Here is a 20,834-nt window from a genome sequence, read left to right as displayed (position 1 = left end):
ATTCAAAGTGTTGGATTCTCTGCTATATTGCATGGTCTGTGTTACAAGGTTCATGCTCTAGGCCTGCTTCATTTTGTTTGCAGTCTATCTTTCAGTCTGGGTGATCACATGAAATAATATCTTTTCTGTAAACAATCCTGTTACTTGTAATTTATGTCCTTCCTTATACCATTCAAAACACTTCCTCCTCTGAATTTAAGAGGACTGGTACTGAGTTATCAGGCTATACAGCACATACTACATACAACTTCGATTTCAGATTGAAAACGTGGATATGCTGTTTCATCTTAACATTTATTTAAGTTTTCCCATAGTCCAAACAAAACATTACATCCCATTTCAACTCATAAAATAAAAAGAAAAAAACAAACAAGCAAACCAATTCTACAAAGTCAGCCAGTGTATAGACTTTCTTATTTTACAAAAAAAAAAAAGGTAGGAACATGTTACAAAATAATCAAACCGATCAATGTCAATAGTGCAAAGAACGAATTGCAAGTAGAGGGAGAGAGGCAGGGTAGGACGGATGGGTGGATGGATAGATGGGTAGTTGGCTGAACAAAGCAAGAAGGCTAGGCACAACAACACCTGTTATCACAGAAAATTCTGTGATCTCAGAATTGTATTACATGTAACTGTTGTATCTGAGACAACGCATGAAGTAGGTTTAACTTCTTGGCAGAAGAGGGTAAGTACTTCTGTAAGTGATCTGTGTTCTGCACAGACCAGTTCTGGAGATGAGTACAACTATAGAAAGGACTGCTAAGAGTCACAGACAGGAATTTTTCAACCTCTGGAACAGAGGTCACCTATCAGGGCCTTGATTATTTTGTGCGCATTCAAGAGCTGAGGAAATTACTGAGAATTTCATGCAAGCAACAGACAGAATAATTACCTCCAGGCTGAACTTTGTACATCTTTTCTTATTGCTTTCAAGCTCTTATGCATGAAATTGTTCTCAGTCCTGGGAGTCGAATGACCAAGAGGGAGTTTTAGCAGCTACTAAGTCATTTGGACAGGTAGACCAACAGGTCTTGGATGTCGTGCCAATATGTCAGCCAGCAACCCACCAGAAAAAGTAAACTATTTCTGTGATGTTTCTTATGATACTGCTACAACGAAGAACCTAGAATCTGTCTCCTTCATAGGATGACTAAATCTGAATCTAAATAAAATACTTTAAAGGATAAAAATATCATCAGTCAGTTACAATTATTTCTGTAACTTGTAATATCTCAAATTTACCCATTTTCCTTTGCTAGCAGAGTATCCACAGTTAATAAATGTAAGAAGAGTTCACTAAAATAAGCTCAGCTGCCTGGAGATGATGTTCATCTTTACCCCTTGTGATCAAAGACCATTTCAGTTTATTTTTCTAGGCAAAATTCCCTGCAATACCTCAAGTCTTACCACAGTACAAAGTGAATCAAAATTGTAATGAGATATAGAAGGAAGGTTCAAAGTGGGAATAAGCTTCAGGGAGTAAATGTATGCTTACCTTGAAGGCACATTTCCTGCATGGAGTGTTTGAGTACTACAAAGCTTTCAAATAAACCAAAGACGGCGATTATATCTTTATCAAAAGGAGTGTTAATCTGAAACTATTTAAAGAGATTCTTCCCCAAGATTAAAAAATAAATAAAAATAAATCACCCCCACTACAGGCCTATCTTGTATCTAAACCATCTAAACCAGTTCTGCTACTCTAAAACTGACAAAACTCTCAGTTCCTTTCCTGTCACCTCCAACAGCAGTCTGTCCAAATTACTGCTTTACCCCTGTGCATGAAGAGCATACAGTTCACATACATGAAGTTCGTACAGTGGCAGTATCTAACACCAAAGAATTGGCACTGTTTAATCAAGCAAGAACAGTGGAAGCCTCAACAAGGGCACTTAGGAGCTTAGTGTTCAAATGCTCAATGCTCATAATTGGGCTGGATGGAAAAAAGCTTTGAGTGGTGACACTTGGTAGTATCAATATTAGATTTTCTAAAGATTTTGATTGTTAGTGCTCTTTTGAAAAAATCCAACTACTCACACTAGTGCTTTGATAGGAAGTAAGATCTTTTGAAACTCTGGCTGAGGTATTCACACCTCAAAAATTCATGCTCTTGCAAATTCAGTGGCAGGAACATCACAAAGATATGTTCCAGAGATCAAAATGAATTAATATAGCTTTTTACTATACAATCCTCCAGTTTTGTCTGCGTAACCCCATTAGGCTTGGAAGAGATGCCTCTGTCATACAACTCACTATGTAAGAGAGATTAGAGTCAGGCCCATACTCTTACCTTCATTCATTAACCTTGAACTGACAAAAGAAAGAATCAGTGATGAAGAAGAGAAATGAAGTAAATCCACAAAACTCCAGTATGTTAATTCTTCAATTGTTGGGTCATGAAATAGTCTATGGTTGGAGCATGATAGAGATTGAATAGTTTGGAATTCAACAGAGATGGAAAAAGATATTCCTTTGATTTTTTTTCCCCGTTCATTAAGGAGTACAACATAATTTTGCTTATTTGCTATTAATTATTTGTGTTTTCCGGGTCTGAGGGAAAAAAGGCAAAAGTTCTCATACTCTGTCTGCAGATCAGAGTTGGAAATCTCATAACTGGTTCGTTCACAAAACATCTCACACTTCCTCAGCAACATCTCAGAACACATTCAGTTTTGCCTCGTTGGGTTTCTTGCCGGTCCTTTTCAGAAACTGTACACTAGGAGCAGCAGTGAAAAACAGGAAATATACCCAGAAGTTCTTCGAATGCCTTTGAAATGTAGAGTGAATTTTGTAGAGAGGAGTTGACATGAAACTCATCACAGCTAGTGGTTGCAGAGCTGAGAATCAGTCATGAATTCAGCTCTGTGCTGTCAGATATTTCACAACCTATATTCATTATTATTTAATAAATAATTCTTAGCACTTTATCAATAATTTTCATCCATGGATCTCAAAATGCTTCATAAAAGTTAATACCATTTCTCAATTTATAGAAAGACGTTGCAAATACATAGTAGTAGATGGTGTGCTCAGAGGAGCTCTCTGGGCTTCAGTAAGATTACATGCTTATGAAGAAGCCCTAGAAGGACTGAGACTTTATGTATTTACAGCAGTGTACCTTTGCCAGAGGTTGTGCAGCAACATGGCTGTGTAAATATTTATCAGTAGGTTGACCTAAGCCCAAACTTCAGGTGCATACAAAAACGCATTTAGAAATTCCCTATAATTTGTTTTAAATTCTCCCACTACCAGTTATAGACTCATATAGTTAATCTCACGTTTTATTTGGAACTTTAGCACTGCAGTGATTTTTATAGGAATCACAGTGAAAGTAGTAAACCAGGGGTGAATATTAATTTTCTTTCGTATGAAATGTAAAATAAAACAAACCTATACATTTATTAAAAATGCTTTTTAATTCATTATGATTTTAAATTACTTTGCCAAGGCTTTCCAAATTTATGACTTTAAAGTCAGTAGTAATCTTTCAAAAGATAAATGTTTTAATAAATTATGTTTTTTTTCTTCACATTTAAAATACCTTGAGACAAAATATTATGCAAGCCATGGAAACAACTACAAAAAATAGGTGTTTCAAACACTCTTTTATCTGAAAATTTTATCTGAAAAAATATATATGAATAAGTGATTTTTTCCTTCTGTATTTTTATTTAGAAAGAAGGTTTAAAACTTGCTTCTAGTTTCAGCTAGTTGGAGATCTAAACATCTCAATTAAAAAAAAATATTTTTGGTCTCAGTTAATGGGGATTTTATAAAGATAGCTGCACAAAAATTACTTATATTGTCAGTTAAAGATAGAACATGAAAGCAATATTGTGCTGCAAGCAAGGGCAGACTTCCAAGGAGTACTGGGAAGGCAAACAACATTGTTAAAGTAATAGCACTCTGACATTTTCAATAACCATCCACCTTACCCTTTCAAGAAAACATAAAACTAAACAGAAGAAAACAAAACAAACAAACAAACAAAAAACCAATGTGTTTCCCTTAAATCTTTCTAGGCAGGAATGATCTAATTTTAGCAAAGTCCCTTCTGTATCATCTCTACTATAACACACATTCCCTGTTACTAGCAGCTGTAACCATGTTCAGTCAAGATAACAGAACAGCCCAGACTAACACAAGAAAATTTTAAGAAATTGCAGAAGATTTCTTGTAGCTTGTCCAGACCCCACAAAAATGTGCACAACAACAATGTAGTTCAGAGAACAAGGCAGGAAAGGGTGAATAGAAGAACAGCTACACAATTAGCTGTACTGTCTGTAGTTCGTCCGCTTGACATTTACCATGTGTAAAATGCAGTTTGTTGATTCTCCAGAATGCTGCTCAGGGTTTTCATTCTGTTGACCACTTCAGAAATGAGATTTTGTATCATTTTTCACTTGATGCTTCCTGGTTTTTTTTCTGGCTGTTCAGAAGGAAGTGAATCTGCTGATGACTGAGCCAAGCAGCATACAAGAAAAATAACTCATTCTGTCTATACACCAACAGTATTGGTGATATATACTTAAATAGTTCTAGCAAAAGCCCATGGGTCCACTCCAAACAAAGCACTGGTGAGCTTCTTCTCAAAGTATGGATCATCAAGAAGAAAAACAATACTCTTCAGAGCATTATTTTAAAAGCAATATTCCATACCTTTAAAAGAAAAATACAAAAAACCTGCAAGTTCTTTCTTCCAAGTATGTTAATTTGACCATCCCTCTTGGGACTTGAAAACTGATCTTCCTTCACTGTGTGGCACATTCATTGAGATTTGCAGTATCTTCTCCCTTCAGATCCTCATTCAGGCTTTTTTTCTGCTCTATTTCTACCTGTCAGAGGAAAAAGAGGGAGAACACTGGTAATGAGAAAGAAAAACAAAAGATTGAAAAATCTTCCGTAGTGGTCACTGCTCAGGTGAAGAAACACTTGGTAAACTGAGAGGCCTGTAAAAAGAAATAGGCTGAGGAGGAAAAGCTGGATTTGATTTACTCTAAGGGTTTTAAGTCAAATCCAGACAGTTTTATGATTCAATAGTGTCATGACATCATTTCCAGAAGAGACAATATCATGAAGAGAATTGGTCTCACATGATTTTATATTCATCACCATCCCCAGCTGTACTTTGAATCCAAACCCAGAACCAAATCTGCAGAAGACTAGGTGGCTTTCGAAGTGACAGCAGAAGACCAGCCTCAGTTTTAAACTCTGCGACGATCAATGCAAAATGTTTGATAAAAGCAAAGAAATTCATTTGCAAAATGCACATCTACTTGTGTTCTAAATTTCAATACCTCCAAAAATTCAGGGATAATACAATGTTTAATTCTTAGAAGGGATACTTACTTAGGAAGATCAAATGTCATCTCCAGGGAATTTAAGTGACTATTAAAAATGCAATTGCATTTAACATCAGAAATATTTGCCCTGAGATTTTTTTCAGTATCTCTCATCATTACTCTTAAAAAAGGCAGGTAGAATGCCAATTTCTCTGCTGAGTGATCAGCTACCATGCAGATTTGGCATACTGAGATTCTTGGCATGTATATACATCATGCATTTTCCCATCTGCTCATCTCCTTAGGGCAGGCAGGAAAAAGCAATATTTAAGCACAGAAATAATGTGATCCTTTTGTCTGCTGTAGTACTCCCACTTTAGCACTCCCACTGCAGCTACTACAAAGAGCAGCAAAACTCCCTGTTCACACTCCTGGCTTATCAGCTGCTCCCCAGGAACTGACTGACTGTCTGCATGCTCTTTCACAAAGCAACTGTAAGCAAGTTTAGTCCACCTTAACCGAGGGATAACGCCCTGCTTATCATGAATCAGTAGGCTGCACGTGGGTAGCAACTGCACAGAGCCTGACCCGTACCAAATTCCCACCTCATCTGCCCATGGTATTTCATTTGTCTACCCACACTTTTCAAGACAGTGAAGTACGCAAAGTAACCATGGTGATTGCCAAACACTCATTTTTACCTTGTAACTGTAGTGTGCTGAATAGTTGACCCACTTTCTCACATCAGTCTTATCCTCAACAGAGATGGACCGAACCGTGGCTTTGGACGCAGAAGTGGTGGGCATGTCGAATTCCACATCTACGTAGCGGATAAAACTGGAAGGCACTTCCCGGTCAGAGCCAAGCTCTAGGTGACAGAAGAAGCAGTGAGGATGGCCAGAAGCTGGAAAAAGAGAGCAAACAGACATGCAAGTTGTGTTGGTTGGACCAGAAAAGACCACATCTAGGAGGAAGCAATGTCATGGAACAGCAAGAAACTGATGATCTGCCTGGGGGAACGAGTTTGTGGCAAGCGACAGTATCTTACCTGTTTCAATGCCATTGAAACTTCATACTTTGGAGTTTCCAGACCAATTAAACAAAATAAACCACTAAAATGACTGCCAATCAGTCTAGTTTGCTTTCAGTTGGTGAAAATTCAAGATGTAAATCAAGCAGTGTAGGAAAAGGTATTACCCTTCTTCTGGTTCCCCCAGCACATTGTGGCACATCCTTCTAAAATGCCACGTACTGATAGTAAGTAAAGGTGGATTTGGCAGATATTTCATGTTTATTTTTTGGAATTGTTATCCTCATTTATTGGGAAAGAAAACATACTGGATAAAACTAAATCACTTTCCCAGGTTCAAAAAGCTCATTTGTGCACAGCTTGGAAATAACTGCTTATTCTTTATTCTAACCTACCACAAGATGGCTAATCTTTAAAGATGAAAAGGTGAAAAAGTAATCATGTTTAGCTCTGCCATCGGTAACTGATTATCTTTGCTATTATATTTTTCCCTTTGTTTTGCTGACAGCAGTGATGTTTAAAAATTAAAATAGAGAATGCTAGACAAGCTAGGTCAGTTTTATGTCTGACTGCTCTCAACTCCCTAAACTCTTGAGAAAGTCATTTAAGTTCTGTGCCTCAGTTTCTCTACCTGCAGAATGAGGATGAGAGCATTCACAGCCACCTTGGGATTTCTGATTGAAGGCATCCTACTATGTAAGTGTGTGTAAATAAAATATTGTGTAAATAACGGAGAGGAATCCTTGTCTGCCACTAGTACAGGCTTTAGCACTTCTGACTACTTGCTCCTCAGGAAAGTTCTTCCTCACGCACACAGCTCAGCAAGGTGCACAGGAGAGAGACAAGGCAGGAAGAAGGCAGGCAGAGAACTGGGTGGGGAAAGCCTGAAAGCTCCCCATGGGAACAGCAGGAAAACACCTCGTATGAAAGACTTGAAAGCCTGGGCTTTGAAAGGAAGTCAGCTCCTCATCCAGAGCTTAGCCCAAAGTCAGCCTCATTGAGCTGAAGCTTGAAAAGCATGATGCAGGATTTTGAGATATTACTCATCCTGACAGGATGTGAGCACTCTGAAAAGGCTTAGGCATCACAACATCCCACTTAACTTTTAAAGTAGGGTTGTGAAAAATAAATTAACCTGGTGTAAATCCTATACCTAGAATGAGCTTGGTATTTCTAATCAGTCTAGACAGTTTCCTCACAACTGGAAGCATCAGAAACTTCTGTCTGTGCATCAAATCCAACAGCAATGCAGTCCAGCAGAGACTGCAGAAATTACCCAACATAACAGCCGCGGTCAAATTATGAATGAGTGGATGCAGTATCAGGCAGATATAAAAACTTGGGTTCTGTAAGCACTAGAACACCATTACCTGCATTTCATCAGGATGAATTATCCTAAGCAGAGAACTGACTCAGTTGCCCTGGTTCTACAGGGGTCTAGGACCTCTCTCTGACAGCACTTTACAGCTTCTTCACGGAGCACATGCTTTTTGTGGATAAAAAGCACAGCCAACCTTCAAGGTGATCCCAGTCAAAGTGGGCTAGCAGCAGCCCCCGGTGCAGCAGCTGTGCCCCTCACTGAGAACATTGTGCCCACCGACACCCCAGGGCTTTTGCTTCTGCCCAGTTCTTGAGCTCGCTTCAACCTCTGTCATGGGACAGAGGGGTGTCACTGCACGTACCTGGGAATCACTGCAGCCTGGCACTGCATAATGAAGTTGACTAAAAATTAGTCACTTCTGGCTCAACCCCCCCGTGTTCAGAATTCACTCATTGGCAACCAACTAGTAGTTAGCTTTGCTCTGATGAATTAAGTCAAATATCAAGGAATATCTGAATTTATTTTCAATTCATTTAATAACGCAATTTTTCAATAATTTAATTTCTTCCAGTAGGAGTACCCACTAACAGAAAAGACCATGCACAACACTCAGAAAAATATGGAAGTTATTCATTTAAAACAAATCAGCGTGGTAGACAACCAAGTGAACTGATTAAGAGAGCAAGTTCTACCTATAGCTCAGCTCTAGCAAAAATACTGAGCACATCAGTGTTCATCAGTGTCCTGAGTGTGAGGCACACAACGCACAACTTCTGTATTCCTTCTCTTTGCTCAACAGGCTGATTCGGTGCACTTTCTCTAACAGACAGATGCACTTTTCTAATAAAATCAGGAGGAAATCACCAGACTGGTTTTCTCTTGAGCCTCTTGCATCCTTGAACTACTGGCATTTCATTCTGACAATCAAGGATCTCATCATGTAATTCACAGGTAGACACAGTTGGGTTACTGTGATTGCAGGGAATCTGTTCCAACATCCTCTGATGTTCCAACATGTTTGCATTACAGAATGTAATTACTCTGCTGCAGAAAGTGTAGCAGGCAGCATGCCTGGGATCCTCAGCCAAGATGGGCCAAAGTTCAAATATCCAGATCCAGACCCAGCTTAGAGGCTACAGCCCTGCCTTGTTCGAAGAGCGTTTTCCCACGATCGGCGGCTGGGTGGATGTTTTCCTAACATTCTGTTGGTGGACTGAAAAAAAATACCAACATGTGGAGCCCAGCCGGCTGCAAGTGAAGCTCTGCAAAGCCTGTAAATAGCCTTTCTTTATCAACTGCTGTGATTATATTAATTGTGAATAAGAGAAGGGCAATCTAGTTTACCAAGCTATTTTGGAAAGGATTTCAGCAATGTGCTTGGTAGAACGCAGTCCATTTGTTTCTTAGGTCAACTCATGGTCAGAGTACACACAGTTCTTCATTTGTCATATGCTTTTCAATTTCTTGTCATAAGCAGACATTTTGGCTACAAAATAATACAGACAGTGCAGATAACAAGTTCCTATAGCGAGAGTGCAAAGGGCCCCATCCCATTAGAAAGCACAAAGAGAAAACATTTGGGTAAGACAGTGAAAGCGCTGAAATAATTCTTACCAAGTCGGGTGCTGGGATGCTGCAATGTGACTGTGAGCATCTGGTGGGACCTGCTCTCCTCCCCAGCAGTGCTGTGGTACCAGCAGTCAGGGTAGGGCACAGCCAGGGCTGGTGGTGTCACTCGCTTCACGTCTACACACATGCCCCAGGCCGTGCAGACAGCTCGTGTGGCCTCTGGAGGCGGGCTGGAGATGGGGACTGTGGCCGCCTGCGGCCTTTCCCCTCAGCTGCCTGCCTCCAGCTCTGGAGTGCCAGGCACCAGAGCAGCTCCTTAGCTCTGGTGCCTCTAAGGAGGAACAGGAATAAACCTCCCTAGTTCTCCCTGCTAAATCAATGGTGTCGAGTGGTTCCGTTTACATCCCTCTTTGGTTGCCATCTACTTCAAGTAAGGAAAGCTATGGAACAAGCAGAACTTTGAGAAACGTAAATAGCCCTTGAGAGGCAAGATCGGATTTAAATTACATTTAGCGTGTCCTGTCATCACCCTGGGATTCCCTCCCTCTCACATATCCTGTGTGTCCTGGCCAATACAGCGCTTGCAAGGCCTTTCCGTTCCCTGAAATTACATCTGGCCTGACCGGAGGGGTGAGGACACTCTCTTCCTCTCAGGATGTAAACAAATATTAACAGCCCTGCATTCTGCGCGGTGACACTGACGGATAGATGCTCTGTGGCAGGCCTCCAACAGCAGCGCCAAGTCTGCTTCATTTCCCCCTGACCCAGGGTATGTATCGGAAAGCCTCACACTGGGAGAGACAACAGCGAGGAAGCGAGAGCCGCAGATAAACATCTCCCTCCCGGCTGTGGTGGGTAAGGCAGCATCACCTCGTAGGATGCAACAGAGCCAGGAGTTCTGCCTCTTTTCCTGGTTTGTTCCTGGCGAGTTCTCGGGTTGTGTTAAAGTCTGAAGGCTTCGTTGTCCCAGCTGTAATGTCTATACAGTCAGTATACAGAGAGAAGATGCCACAGAAGTCCCACTTTCACAGCATCTCCTTCCCAGAGCTTATACAGATGGTGCATTGAGGTTTTCCTCACAAGCATGTTATTGCTCCTACACAGCCTGAGGTTAAATTTTCACTGCAATATTTCTCAGGTTCCCAGACTCTCTTCTTCTGCCCTGCACTACAGAAAGCACAGACCCCTCACTTCTGTCAGTGATATCCCTCCAAATTTGTAACCTATAGTGCAACCTGGTGTCCTTGGGCTGAAACGTGATCCAAAAGATTAGAAGATTTGGATCAATGTTTTGCTACTATAGATTAAACTCAGGAAAACAAATGTCCTTAGAAAGTGGCAGATCTGGTGCAACACTGAACTTTCTTTCAGTAAACACCAAACACAGAAACCCACCCAGTCACACAGCTACATTACTACAGCATTAATACTAAAAAGTACACTGGGTTAGTAAAAAAGTAGTTTAGATCAGGCAAATCAAGAAGTAGAGTTCACTATGCATAAATATAAACATGAATTATCTAGTTTTATGATGAACAAATCATAGGATGATTGCCCAGGATGAACAAATAGTGGGGACAACCAAAGGGAACAGTAGCTTGCTCATATTACTTGAGTGTTTAATTATTAACATGTTACAAGAAATACAAAGACTTGTGGATTTAATGCCGCTATTTTCTCTTTGGGGTTAAGCTGTGCTCACCTGTCTGCACTGATTGCAGACACATAGCCACAACCTGGCATTTGCAAAACTTTTTTTGTAATGGTTACACAATACCTTCTGTCCTCTTATGAGTGTTCACTCTAGACACTTTACAGGGATTAGTTGCAGTGTATGTGTCAAAAAACATAGCACTGTCCCAGTGTGTTTGCAAGGCAATGGCAATGCAACGGATGGAAATGCATGGAAAATGAATCACATGTGCTGGCACTGCAGTAAATTATCTGCTCCTGTCATTCAGTCACATAGCATAGGGTCTTGCCTTTGCATGTTACCTGAATGAGCCCTGCTTTCAACAGCTGTGCTAAGCATATAGAAATGTTTGACACAGAAGTCCCATAGTGTACTCATAAAAGCAGAGACGGAAGGCATATTTTTGCATCTGGAAAATCCCAAATGTTTTTATCATTAGTAATGTTTGTAGGATGTATAAACTACTGCAACTAAGGGTAAGATAAATGCTATATGCAACAAACTGACGTTGTTTGATACATTGCAAAGAATGACTTATACCTCAGCATGTTAACCCAGTACTCTGTCTTCCAAAATACATAACTCCTTTAAGCTTACTCCTGCAGAGATCGTGTGCACCACTCACCTGAGTTTTTGTCAGGCAGTCGGTTTATCCTCCACACAATGGAGTTAAAGGCATGCTCGTATTTGGCAGTTCCCAAAGTAACTCTCATGACCGGCTCGGAACCAGACAGGCTGGTTGATCCAAAACTGGCCCCCTTGTTCACCTTGGCTTTCAAAGATTTCTCCCCCAGGACGCTCTCCCTGCGGAAGTTCTTCACCCACTCATTGGGCACGGGGTAGCGGATCATCACATTTTCGCAAGGGACCTGAGTTAAAGGGTCACGGTTGGAGGAGAACCCAGTGGACATCATCAGCCAGCTCTGCACCTCCACCTCAGCACCGTTGATGCTGGCTGCTGTCCTCAGAGTAAAAGGCAAAGTTTTCTCAGCAAAGACAGTTCGGAATCGCATCAGTTCAAACCGGCAGGCATCCAAGGGGTTGAACAGGATAATACGGGAGTTATTAAAGACATCCTCATCCACACATGAATGGAACCGACAGCTGTATAACTTAATCCACTTAGTGGTAGTAGTGGGCATAATATCCTGCCTTGCAACTATTTCATTCCCTTTGACTAGGATATCGTTAAGGCCCAGTCTGCATTCTGCCAGGCCAGAGAGGAAGCTGAGAACATAGATATGGGTCAGCACACTGTGCTGGAGAATCACACTGTCTCCTTTGGCCAAGATGCCATGAAACTCATCCCTGACATCAACAGTGATTTCTTCCTCTTGATAGTTTAGCCCCACCGTGCTCAGATCCGTTGATGAGGCTGGCAAGTTCATCAGCGTGTCCTGCACAGCACTGATAAAGCTAAGGAAGTCTTCATAGTCTGTAGTCCCAAGCTTGATGATTTGCTCTCTCTCTGCTGTGTGAGCAATGGCTGGTTTAGGCTGATACTTCTTTTTCTCCTTGTAGGTTGTGCGGTCCAACCGCACGCTGTGTATCCTTCCATTCTCATCATAGTTTTGGAGTTTGCGCTCTGAAATCTCATGACTGATTTCCAGTTTGAATTCCCGGAAAGGTTTCTCCAGTCCTTTCTCATAGAAAAGCTGTAGATATCCACTGTCAGTCAGCTTGACGTATATTGGTCCCCAGTGCCTGGATGACATAATATTCTTCTTCTCTGGGATCCTGAGCATCATTGGCCATCCATCCTTTGGCTGAGATGGTGCCAGGTTAAATAAGGTGGCATCCAGATCATAGGGCATCATGGGGTCATCATCAGGCAAGGTAGGGCTGCTCACACGATCTGGATCTCCAATCTGGAGTTGCTTCAGCTGCTCTACAGCATCTGTGTGTGTTATGCTTTTGTTTGCCTCTTGGAAGCTGATGGTATCGGGTTCTTGATGGAGAATAATGAGAGAGTCTCTTTGGCTTTTGCCTGGAGCACTGGAGACAGAAGAGCTTTTGGAACGCCTGTCTCGCTCCTCAAAGAATGAGCTGAATGGATTGATGGGTGAAGGCTGGACATCCCGAAGAGATTCATCCAGGAAGGGATTAGTAGCGCTCCAAGGTGGTGTTTCAACAGAAGGCAACTTGGTTAAGGAGGAGAGATTGAGTTTTTGAATTTTGGAGAGGTCACCCAATGTGCTTTTAGGACGTTCCCTTTTCTTAAAGGATGCAGTGAGGTTAAAGTTAACATCTGGAGTCTGTGTTTCTGCAGGTGAAGTGTCTATTTTCAAGGGAGAAAGATTCTGCGGTGAACCACTGACTTCATTGTCATCAAAAGTCACCCAGCTGGGAAAACGAACTGTGGTTGGGGTAGCAGAATGCCCATTCATGGAGGTGTTGTTCAGCTGCCAGTTGACAGCCTCCATATCTACCTCTTCATCTTCCTGGAGAGATGAGGAATTGTCTTTAAAAAAAGAGGGGAGGGGAGGAAATTTCATTCTGAAGTTAGCTAGTTCTCTCCACTAAAAGAAAAGCACAGTCTGCGCAATAGTTTGCATGCTCAAGAAAGGCCTATTCGTATGCTGGGTGAGAAAGACAGTCAAAAGACTTGGATAAAATTCTGCAGAATCAGGCAATAATTAATAAAGAAATAGATTCAGCCACTTTTAAATGGACAGTTGAACAGAGAAAAGGAAAGCAGGAAGAAATTTAGAAGGAATGATAGCAATGATTGTATCTCTCAGCTCTCATTCCAACATAATGACCTAAAAAAGAAACAGCCCATGTGTTGTAGTGATATTTTTAAATTTCCTTCTCTAAACTTTCACTTTTGACTTTCTTCACCTATTTTCTGTCATTTGTCTGTTTTGTTCTCATCCTTGTTCTTTTTTTTTTCTTTCTGTCCCCACTACTCTGCTTTAGAGAAGAATTTAGTGGGAAGAGGGAATGAACACTGAGGAACAGCATTTCTCCACTCCATCCCCACATGCTTGTCTGCGTATTTGTTATTATGACAAAAACACATGGGGATATGGTGAAGGCACCATAAAAGGTGCCTGGGTGGCATTTTTACCCTAGATGTGTTCAGCAAAGATGCTTTGTGGCTTGCACAATGGGAAACAGTCTAACAGTCCTTGGATATCTCTGTAAAACCCCTTGGAGAAGCTGTGATCTAGAAACTTACATTAGGATACAGTTTAGACTTGTATTGTGGAAGCTGTCCTTACCCCCTGTCAGGACACGGCACCCTTGACACTTTTTTCCTTGTCTTGGGCTCTGCCAAGACACCTCCCCAGAAGCCAGCATCATACTGTGCTATTTCAGCCTCAGCTCTTTCTGGAAGAGATAGCTGCAGCAATAATAAGGTGTTTTCCAAAATGACCATCATTTCTCAGAGTTCAGAGTTTAAAGTTTTTTTTTTTTCCTGTTTTCTTCCCACTGGGCTGATGAATCAGAGTAGCCCTCAAAATGAGCAGTCTAAGGGTTATTACAATTGCAGATTTTATATGAAGAAGAATGAAAACAACTTATTTTTCAAGCCACATAATAACAAAGCAATAACAAGAACAGATAGCTTCTACAGACTATCCATACATTAGAAAGTGTATTGGACAAGAAGTGGCACTATCTCAGTTTCTCAGATTTTCTTCTCAGCTCTGTCCTTTCACTCCTAACTTTGCACAATGCCTAGCTGTAGTCCCTGCTGCTAGTTGCACCACTGGGTGTACCAGTGGGTCCTTTATTCATTACGTTTTGCCACAAGACTATAAATAGATCTGTAGGTTAAAGAAAAAAAAAAAAAAAGAAGATTGTCTCCACAACCACACCCTAAAGTGAGCAACAGAAAATACTAAGAAAAAGCCACCAAGACTAGTCTAATGTTGTTCTGATCCTCAGGTCCACACCAATACCTTCTATGTTGTCTCATGCCTTTCCAGTGTTTTGGTCATCAAGCATGTAGTTTTCTGAAGCAAAGCAAAAGCAATGGAAGGATGTGATAAGAAAGTCACATTCTTATGTTTTTTTAATGGTATTTCTGGGAAAACATTAATTTCTTTTGGACTTCAAATAGTCCTGTGTTAACAACATCAGGGTTTCTAAAGAGTATTAAGAAATTCTTATTTTTTTTTTTAATTATTCAGAACCTCTTCCCTGCCTGAAGTTATAATTTTCTCCTTTCCTGTATCTTAACTTTTGAATTGCAGAAACCAAGTACAACTCCACAAAAGTATTAACACTTCAGGTAAATTTGAGAGAGGCAGAGGAGCAGACCTCCTTTAGAGTCCATATAAAAGAACACCCAAAATTCACCTGACAACATTTCTTTATAAACCAAACAAGTTTCATAAAATAATTTTTTTGCTGTTGTTGTTTTGATTGAGATGCCTAGAAATACCACATTAGATGAAGATGGTTTTGTAAATGTAAGCATTTGCATAGTTTTATTTTATAGAAAAATCAATAAACTGTTATTTGAATTGGTATATGGAAGTATCAAATCTGGGAACTGAAATAATCTTTCTTTCTCAAACTAAAATCAGAAGTACACTCTTCTGCTGCCAAAGAGCCATATGGTTGGGTTTACAAATATTTGAAGATTACAGAAGTGGTTCTAGAAAAGACAGTTTTTTAGCTTTGTCTGTAAGAATATGACTAATAGCAGGGAGGTAAAAATAATAATATCCTAATGCAGCTAAGCATCCGAAGTTCTCTCTTTGGAGGGCTAGATGAAACAGTGTGTATATCCCAAGAGAAATAGTGGAACCTCTGCTGCGAAGGCAAATATCTACCTCACGGCGAAAAATCCTGACATTGCCAGGCATTGGCTTAGACAACGATTTGAGGTTCTTCTCATCTTGACTTTTGATGAGTTCCTGAGCACAGATGATAATGTTTAAAGCACAGATGTCCTTCAATCTGGCCACACACCAGCAGTTCTGTGAGAGGGCACTTAAGAAAGCAATTCCTCAGATGAACAGCTAAGCTCATTGTTTTACTGCTCTGATTTCTTAAGTATTCTTAAAATTCCTTCCTAGAAAATATATCAAGAAGATGGCTTGCTGACAGGGTGCAAACAGCCTTGCACCCAGAGAGTGGCTCCTAACTAAGAAGGGTTAGATCTGCATTAAAAAAAAAAAAAAAAGGAAGAGGTGACCAAAACAGAGCTTGTGTTTTTTCCTTCTTGATTGACCGATTTTGCTTTCCTAAGCAAATGACTTTGAAATCTATCTCCCTTTCCAGTGTGCATCTTCTATGTGTCTCCGCTTCATTCCCTCACCTAAGGGGTGCCTCCAACGAGCACTGGCTGTGCCTTACTACATACATGCCTGAACATCATTAAGAAACTATTAACTAATTTGCAAACCTAAATTTCTGGAGAGCAATAAAATGCCAAACAGCATCACATTTTTTTTGTTTGTTTGTTTTCCATCCAAAGGCCTCCTAATGTTTAGTTGGCTTTACAAGTGTTCAGCAGCAAAATGTTTAATCATTTCCATTAGATAAACTGGAAAACTGTATTACGTTATAATGAATGTCAAACATTTCACTATGATCAATCTCTTGTGACTGACTACAAGGAAAGAAGGCTTTGGTTCTCTTTATTGCTTCATCTTTTTGTTTTTTTGGGGCCCACATCACCAGGTGGTATCACCTTACTTATTACTGGGGGAAAGGCACACATGCAGCTGTTAAAGGACGTTGATACCTTGCAAACCGTTTGTGAGAGAAACATGCTCCAGAAGTAGGAAGGTCTGAAGGCACTACAGACGTGTCAAACAAAGATAAAATTACTACTTTAAGGAATGGATTTGATCAAACTCCTGGATTTTCAAATCTCAAAGTACTTGTCTATTCTGCCTCTTGACAGAAATTAGCTTGGAGCTTCATGATGTGCCTATTTCTGTTACCTGAATAAATTAATTTACATGTAACTGAGATAGCTCTATTTAATGCTTCACTCTGCAGCACAGGCATGCCCTTAGTATGGTCACCGCTTCCAAGGGGTATGCTCTTTGTTAATGGAGCTGACACCCTCGAACAAGATAAGCATTGCTAAGTTTTCTGTTGGCATAGCTCAATCTATTCTAGGACTCTTGCTGGGAAAATAATGCAAACAAAGGCAGTGGTATACAGCAGACAGCACTTCAGACTTGGCCTTTAAAGATCAGCCAGGCCAAGAGGATGCCAATTGCAAAAACTGCAATCTCTGTATCCTAAGCAATGATAGAAAAGCAGAAAGTGCAGAGAAACAGAATCTGGGAGATACTACAGTATCCAGCACATTTCTAGGACTTCCTGACACTATTGGCCATGTCACAATTTTAGTCTAGAAGGAAAAGTCCCAGTTCTTTCAACGTTCAATCATTAAACTCCTGTCTAATAACGCAAGACAATTAAAAATGGGTAGTTTATGTCCTGAAAAGGTTCACACAAGTTTTTTCTAAAATCTAAATAAAGCACCTGTCATGCCAAATTTTGTCCGAAATGACTACGCTTACCTCACACAGTGTAAGTGTGCAAATACCACATACATTATAACCTATAAATTAGTTTTTAAACCTATAAATCAGGGTTTTTTTCATCTGTTTTTTCTATGCACTTGTGAAGTATTTCAAGTTTGGCACACACTATGAACCTAGGCCTGCTTTAGCAAGCTTTCCTGTTTATCACGGCTCTGCAAATGGCAGAGAGTCAAATGTGTTACTGCTGCAGCCATCAGTCTAAATTCCTCTAGCAATGTCACTGAACAAGGCTATGGTACAAAAGCACCATGGAATTTATCTGTAAGAATCCGCAACCCAAAGCACCAAAGGTATCTTGTCAAAGGGAAGTTACTACCTGTTGATTTGCCCAGAGGATATGATATCCCTGTGAGAATAACAGTTATTACCTCCATATGTTTCCTGTGTAACTATGCTATCAATCAGCACATGGTAACATTCAGGGAGTAGTACTTAGAAATGTTCTCTCCCAGCTTGCAGGACACTGTCCATGAGATACACAATAGACTTTGGAGACAGGAGAAGAGGCAATCACCTCTTCACGGGTTAGGACTACGGGGAGGGGTCAGAAAGCCTTGAACCCTTTGAGCACCAACACCCAACAGGCTGGATGGGATGTTTTGTAAATGTTTCTGCAGATTTTGGGTGTCTCTGCAAGATCTGATGTGTGGAAGAGATGAGTGCCCTCTACTGCTGCTGCTGAACACACCACATAAAAATTTCACAGCAATCTGGTTCTCCAGCTTGTTGAACTGTCAATTAAAAGTCATGTTTTTAACTTGATACTTTACGGCATAGCTAAGAGGTATTTCAAAATGATCACAGACCGAGTAACCGGCAGGTGCAAGATGAAAGACCCAAGTCACAGACCTGCTCTCTATGGTTCCCTTTCTTATTCTTCCTCCTCCCACCTGACAGGCTACTCAGATGATGTTGAATGGATTCATCCATAGATAACTTTTCAGTTCACCATACTCTGTCATATTCTATCACTACATCTGTTTGAACTTGGATATCTAAATGTAGGCCATGTAAATTGATGGCCTGATTAAACCTAGTGTCGTTCTATCCCAAATCTGCAGCAGTTCTAATCTCAAGTACTAAATGGTTTGTTCTCAGCAGTGGGTTAATGACTACTTAAATGTGATTCCTCTTGCTCGGTTAACTATTGCAAATTCATCACAAGTCTTAGAAGAAGTTTAATCATTAAAAGAAGTTAAATCATCTGAAGTTACAAAGAAGTTATGTCACAGAGCTTCCAGCTCTATTTAAAATACAATGAATTTCATCTATGCTCAATTAATTCAGCCCCATGAGTCTCTAATCTTTATAAGAATTGCTGTATTTCATTTTAAATGTAAGCCATCATGCAGATACTAAACTGAAGATGAAATACAAGCAGATTATGATTCAGCCTCTCACAGCTGGATTGCAGCAGCCCTCATACTGCAAGAAAGTTGCTGAAAAGGACCATCTTCCATGTGCCACCCTAAAGGACCCTAGAAGTCAGCATTACTTTTATGGACTTTGTTGATACTTCGACATTTCCTTATTATTCTGTATCTACAGAAACTTACGGATTTATGGGAAGGTAGGAATACTGCACTTCAGGCACTGGTTCTTGCTGTGCTTCATTGCCTTGAATTATTTGCCTCGTGTCTCCTTTGCTGACACCGGCTCTTGCTACTTAGAGAGGGAAGAGAACATCTTCCCAGCAACTGAGCGTGACATAGCCATTGGGTCTATCTAATATCAGACTACCCATAGAACAGTGGTAGTTGCAGCTGGAAGCTTCATTGCAACCAGCTGTGTGTGATGCTACCTGAGGGCCTTTTTTATCTCACTTGTTTTCCTTTCCTCTGTTTGTCTTCACTCAATTGAAGAAATTCATTAAGCTTGAAATTCAATCAGCACCCTGTCATTATACCTTGAGTACAGAAAATGTTCAAGGTAACAAAATTAGTTTACAACTTAGAACTTTCTGGCACGATTTAATTTAACAATACTCAATATTTTCATTGTGTTATATTTATCGAGTAGTTAAACTCTGACTTATGAAACAAAGCTCAAACATTTCAGACATGGTACAGAATAACTGGAACAATATTTCAGCAACTCAAAATCTATGTACAGTTAACTCCATTTTTCCTTCTACAGATCTCTCAGGTATGCCACCTGCTCTCAGGTATCACTGGAGCTTTGTAAAAGTTTCTTACAAAGCAGCCTGCAGCCTGTACTACTGAGTAAATTAGATAACCAGAATGGATCTGTGTAGTCTTAAAACAAAACCAAGTATCTCTAACACACCTAGTGCACAAAACTGGTATATTAGATACCTACGGCAGATAGCTATAGTTAGAAAATGTGTTTTCCAAATATACTGTTCAGGTTTTAGTCTGAAAACACTTAGAATTTGTACTAACACTCTTAGAAAGAATTACATATAGTGCACAATAAACCATAACTTATCCAGAAATCATCAAAACATTGCACCAAAAATAAGATGTGTAGTTGTGAAATAAAATTGCCTGTGTGCCTGAGGCCACAGCAAGCAGAGGCATGATGAAGTCTCCAAATAATACATTTATCACTTCAACAGTAGATTCCAAATTAGACATAGTTCATGCAGGTCACGGATAAGGTTGTTAGTGTCTTGAGGAAACTGTTAGATCTTCATGTCAGGTAGGAATTATATGATGACTTTTTAAACTTTGGGGTTTAGTTTCTAAAATGGTGGGTCATGCCAAAGATTCTGAAAAACTGTAAAACACTTAAATATTAACTCTGATCCTAAAGATATATTGGTATTTCTTCTCAAACAAGGTACCAGGTCAGTTCCTTCCTACAACGGAATCAAAAGTAGATATAAATACTCACTCTAAGCATTTACATTACCAAGGAAAATTCTTACTAATTTGAATTGTTTATTAGCTTTAACTTTTGGGATTCACTAGAGGAAAAATGTGAAAGTAGAAGACAAAGGTGGCAAAAGGGCCTAATGCTTTGAAGAAATTTTAAAAAAAAGTATATATTATCATTCATGAACTGAATTCATTTCAAGCGAGCACCCAACTTCTCTGAAAAGTTTTCCTTGCTTTGCATTGTTCTTCCTTCCTTACACGAAATAGCACAAACAACTGCAGTTAGAGACCATCTCCAAAAGATTTTAAATCTTTACTACAATCTCAATAAACATTAGCAACATTAAAGCTTCATGTAAACAACATTTATCATTATTACAGCTTTTGCCAACACATTTATATGTTTATTGATTAAGAGTTTAAAATCCTGGCTGAAGTTCATATCCAAGCCTTTTGCCTCCTGGATATATGAGAAGAACACTAGCTATTTCACTGAAGCCTGATGAAACTGTCACTGCCCAGTCCCTATAGGGCCTCTATCAGTCACTCTCAAGACTGTGGGAAGAAGAAGATAA

At 40.0% G+C, this 20,834-nt stretch overlaps 1 protein-coding gene across 2 annotated transcripts in view; it reads right to left on the bottom strand.

Moving 5' to 3' along the window:
- Positions 1 to 275: 275 nt before the first annotated feature.
- Positions 276 to 20,834, bottom strand: part of STON2 (stonin 2) — a 77,009-nt gene continuing 56,450 nt past the window's right edge. For both annotated transcript variants that reach the window (XM_040557289.1, XM_040557290.1), the window contains exons 5-7: positions 11,524 to 13,359; positions 5,987 to 6,189; positions 276 to 4,838 (exon numbers count right to left, since the gene is read on the bottom strand). In XM_040557289.1, coding sequence (XP_040413223.1) covers positions 4,755 to 4,838; positions 5,987 to 6,189; positions 11,524 to 13,359 — 2,123 coding nt within the window. In that variant the 3' untranslated portion in view covers positions 276 to 4,754. The remainder of the gene's footprint in view (positions 4,839 to 5,986; positions 6,190 to 11,523; positions 13,360 to 20,834) is intronic.

This window comes from Cygnus olor, chromosome 5, assembly GCF_009769625.2.
Source record: "Cygnus olor isolate bCygOlo1 chromosome 5, bCygOlo1.pri.v2, whole genome shotgun sequence".
NCBI lineage: Eukaryota > Metazoa > Chordata > Aves > Anseriformes > Anatidae > Cygnus > Cygnus olor.
The sequence above is the reverse complement of the archived record's forward strand: the minus strand, read 5'-3'. Positions and strand labels throughout refer to the sequence as shown.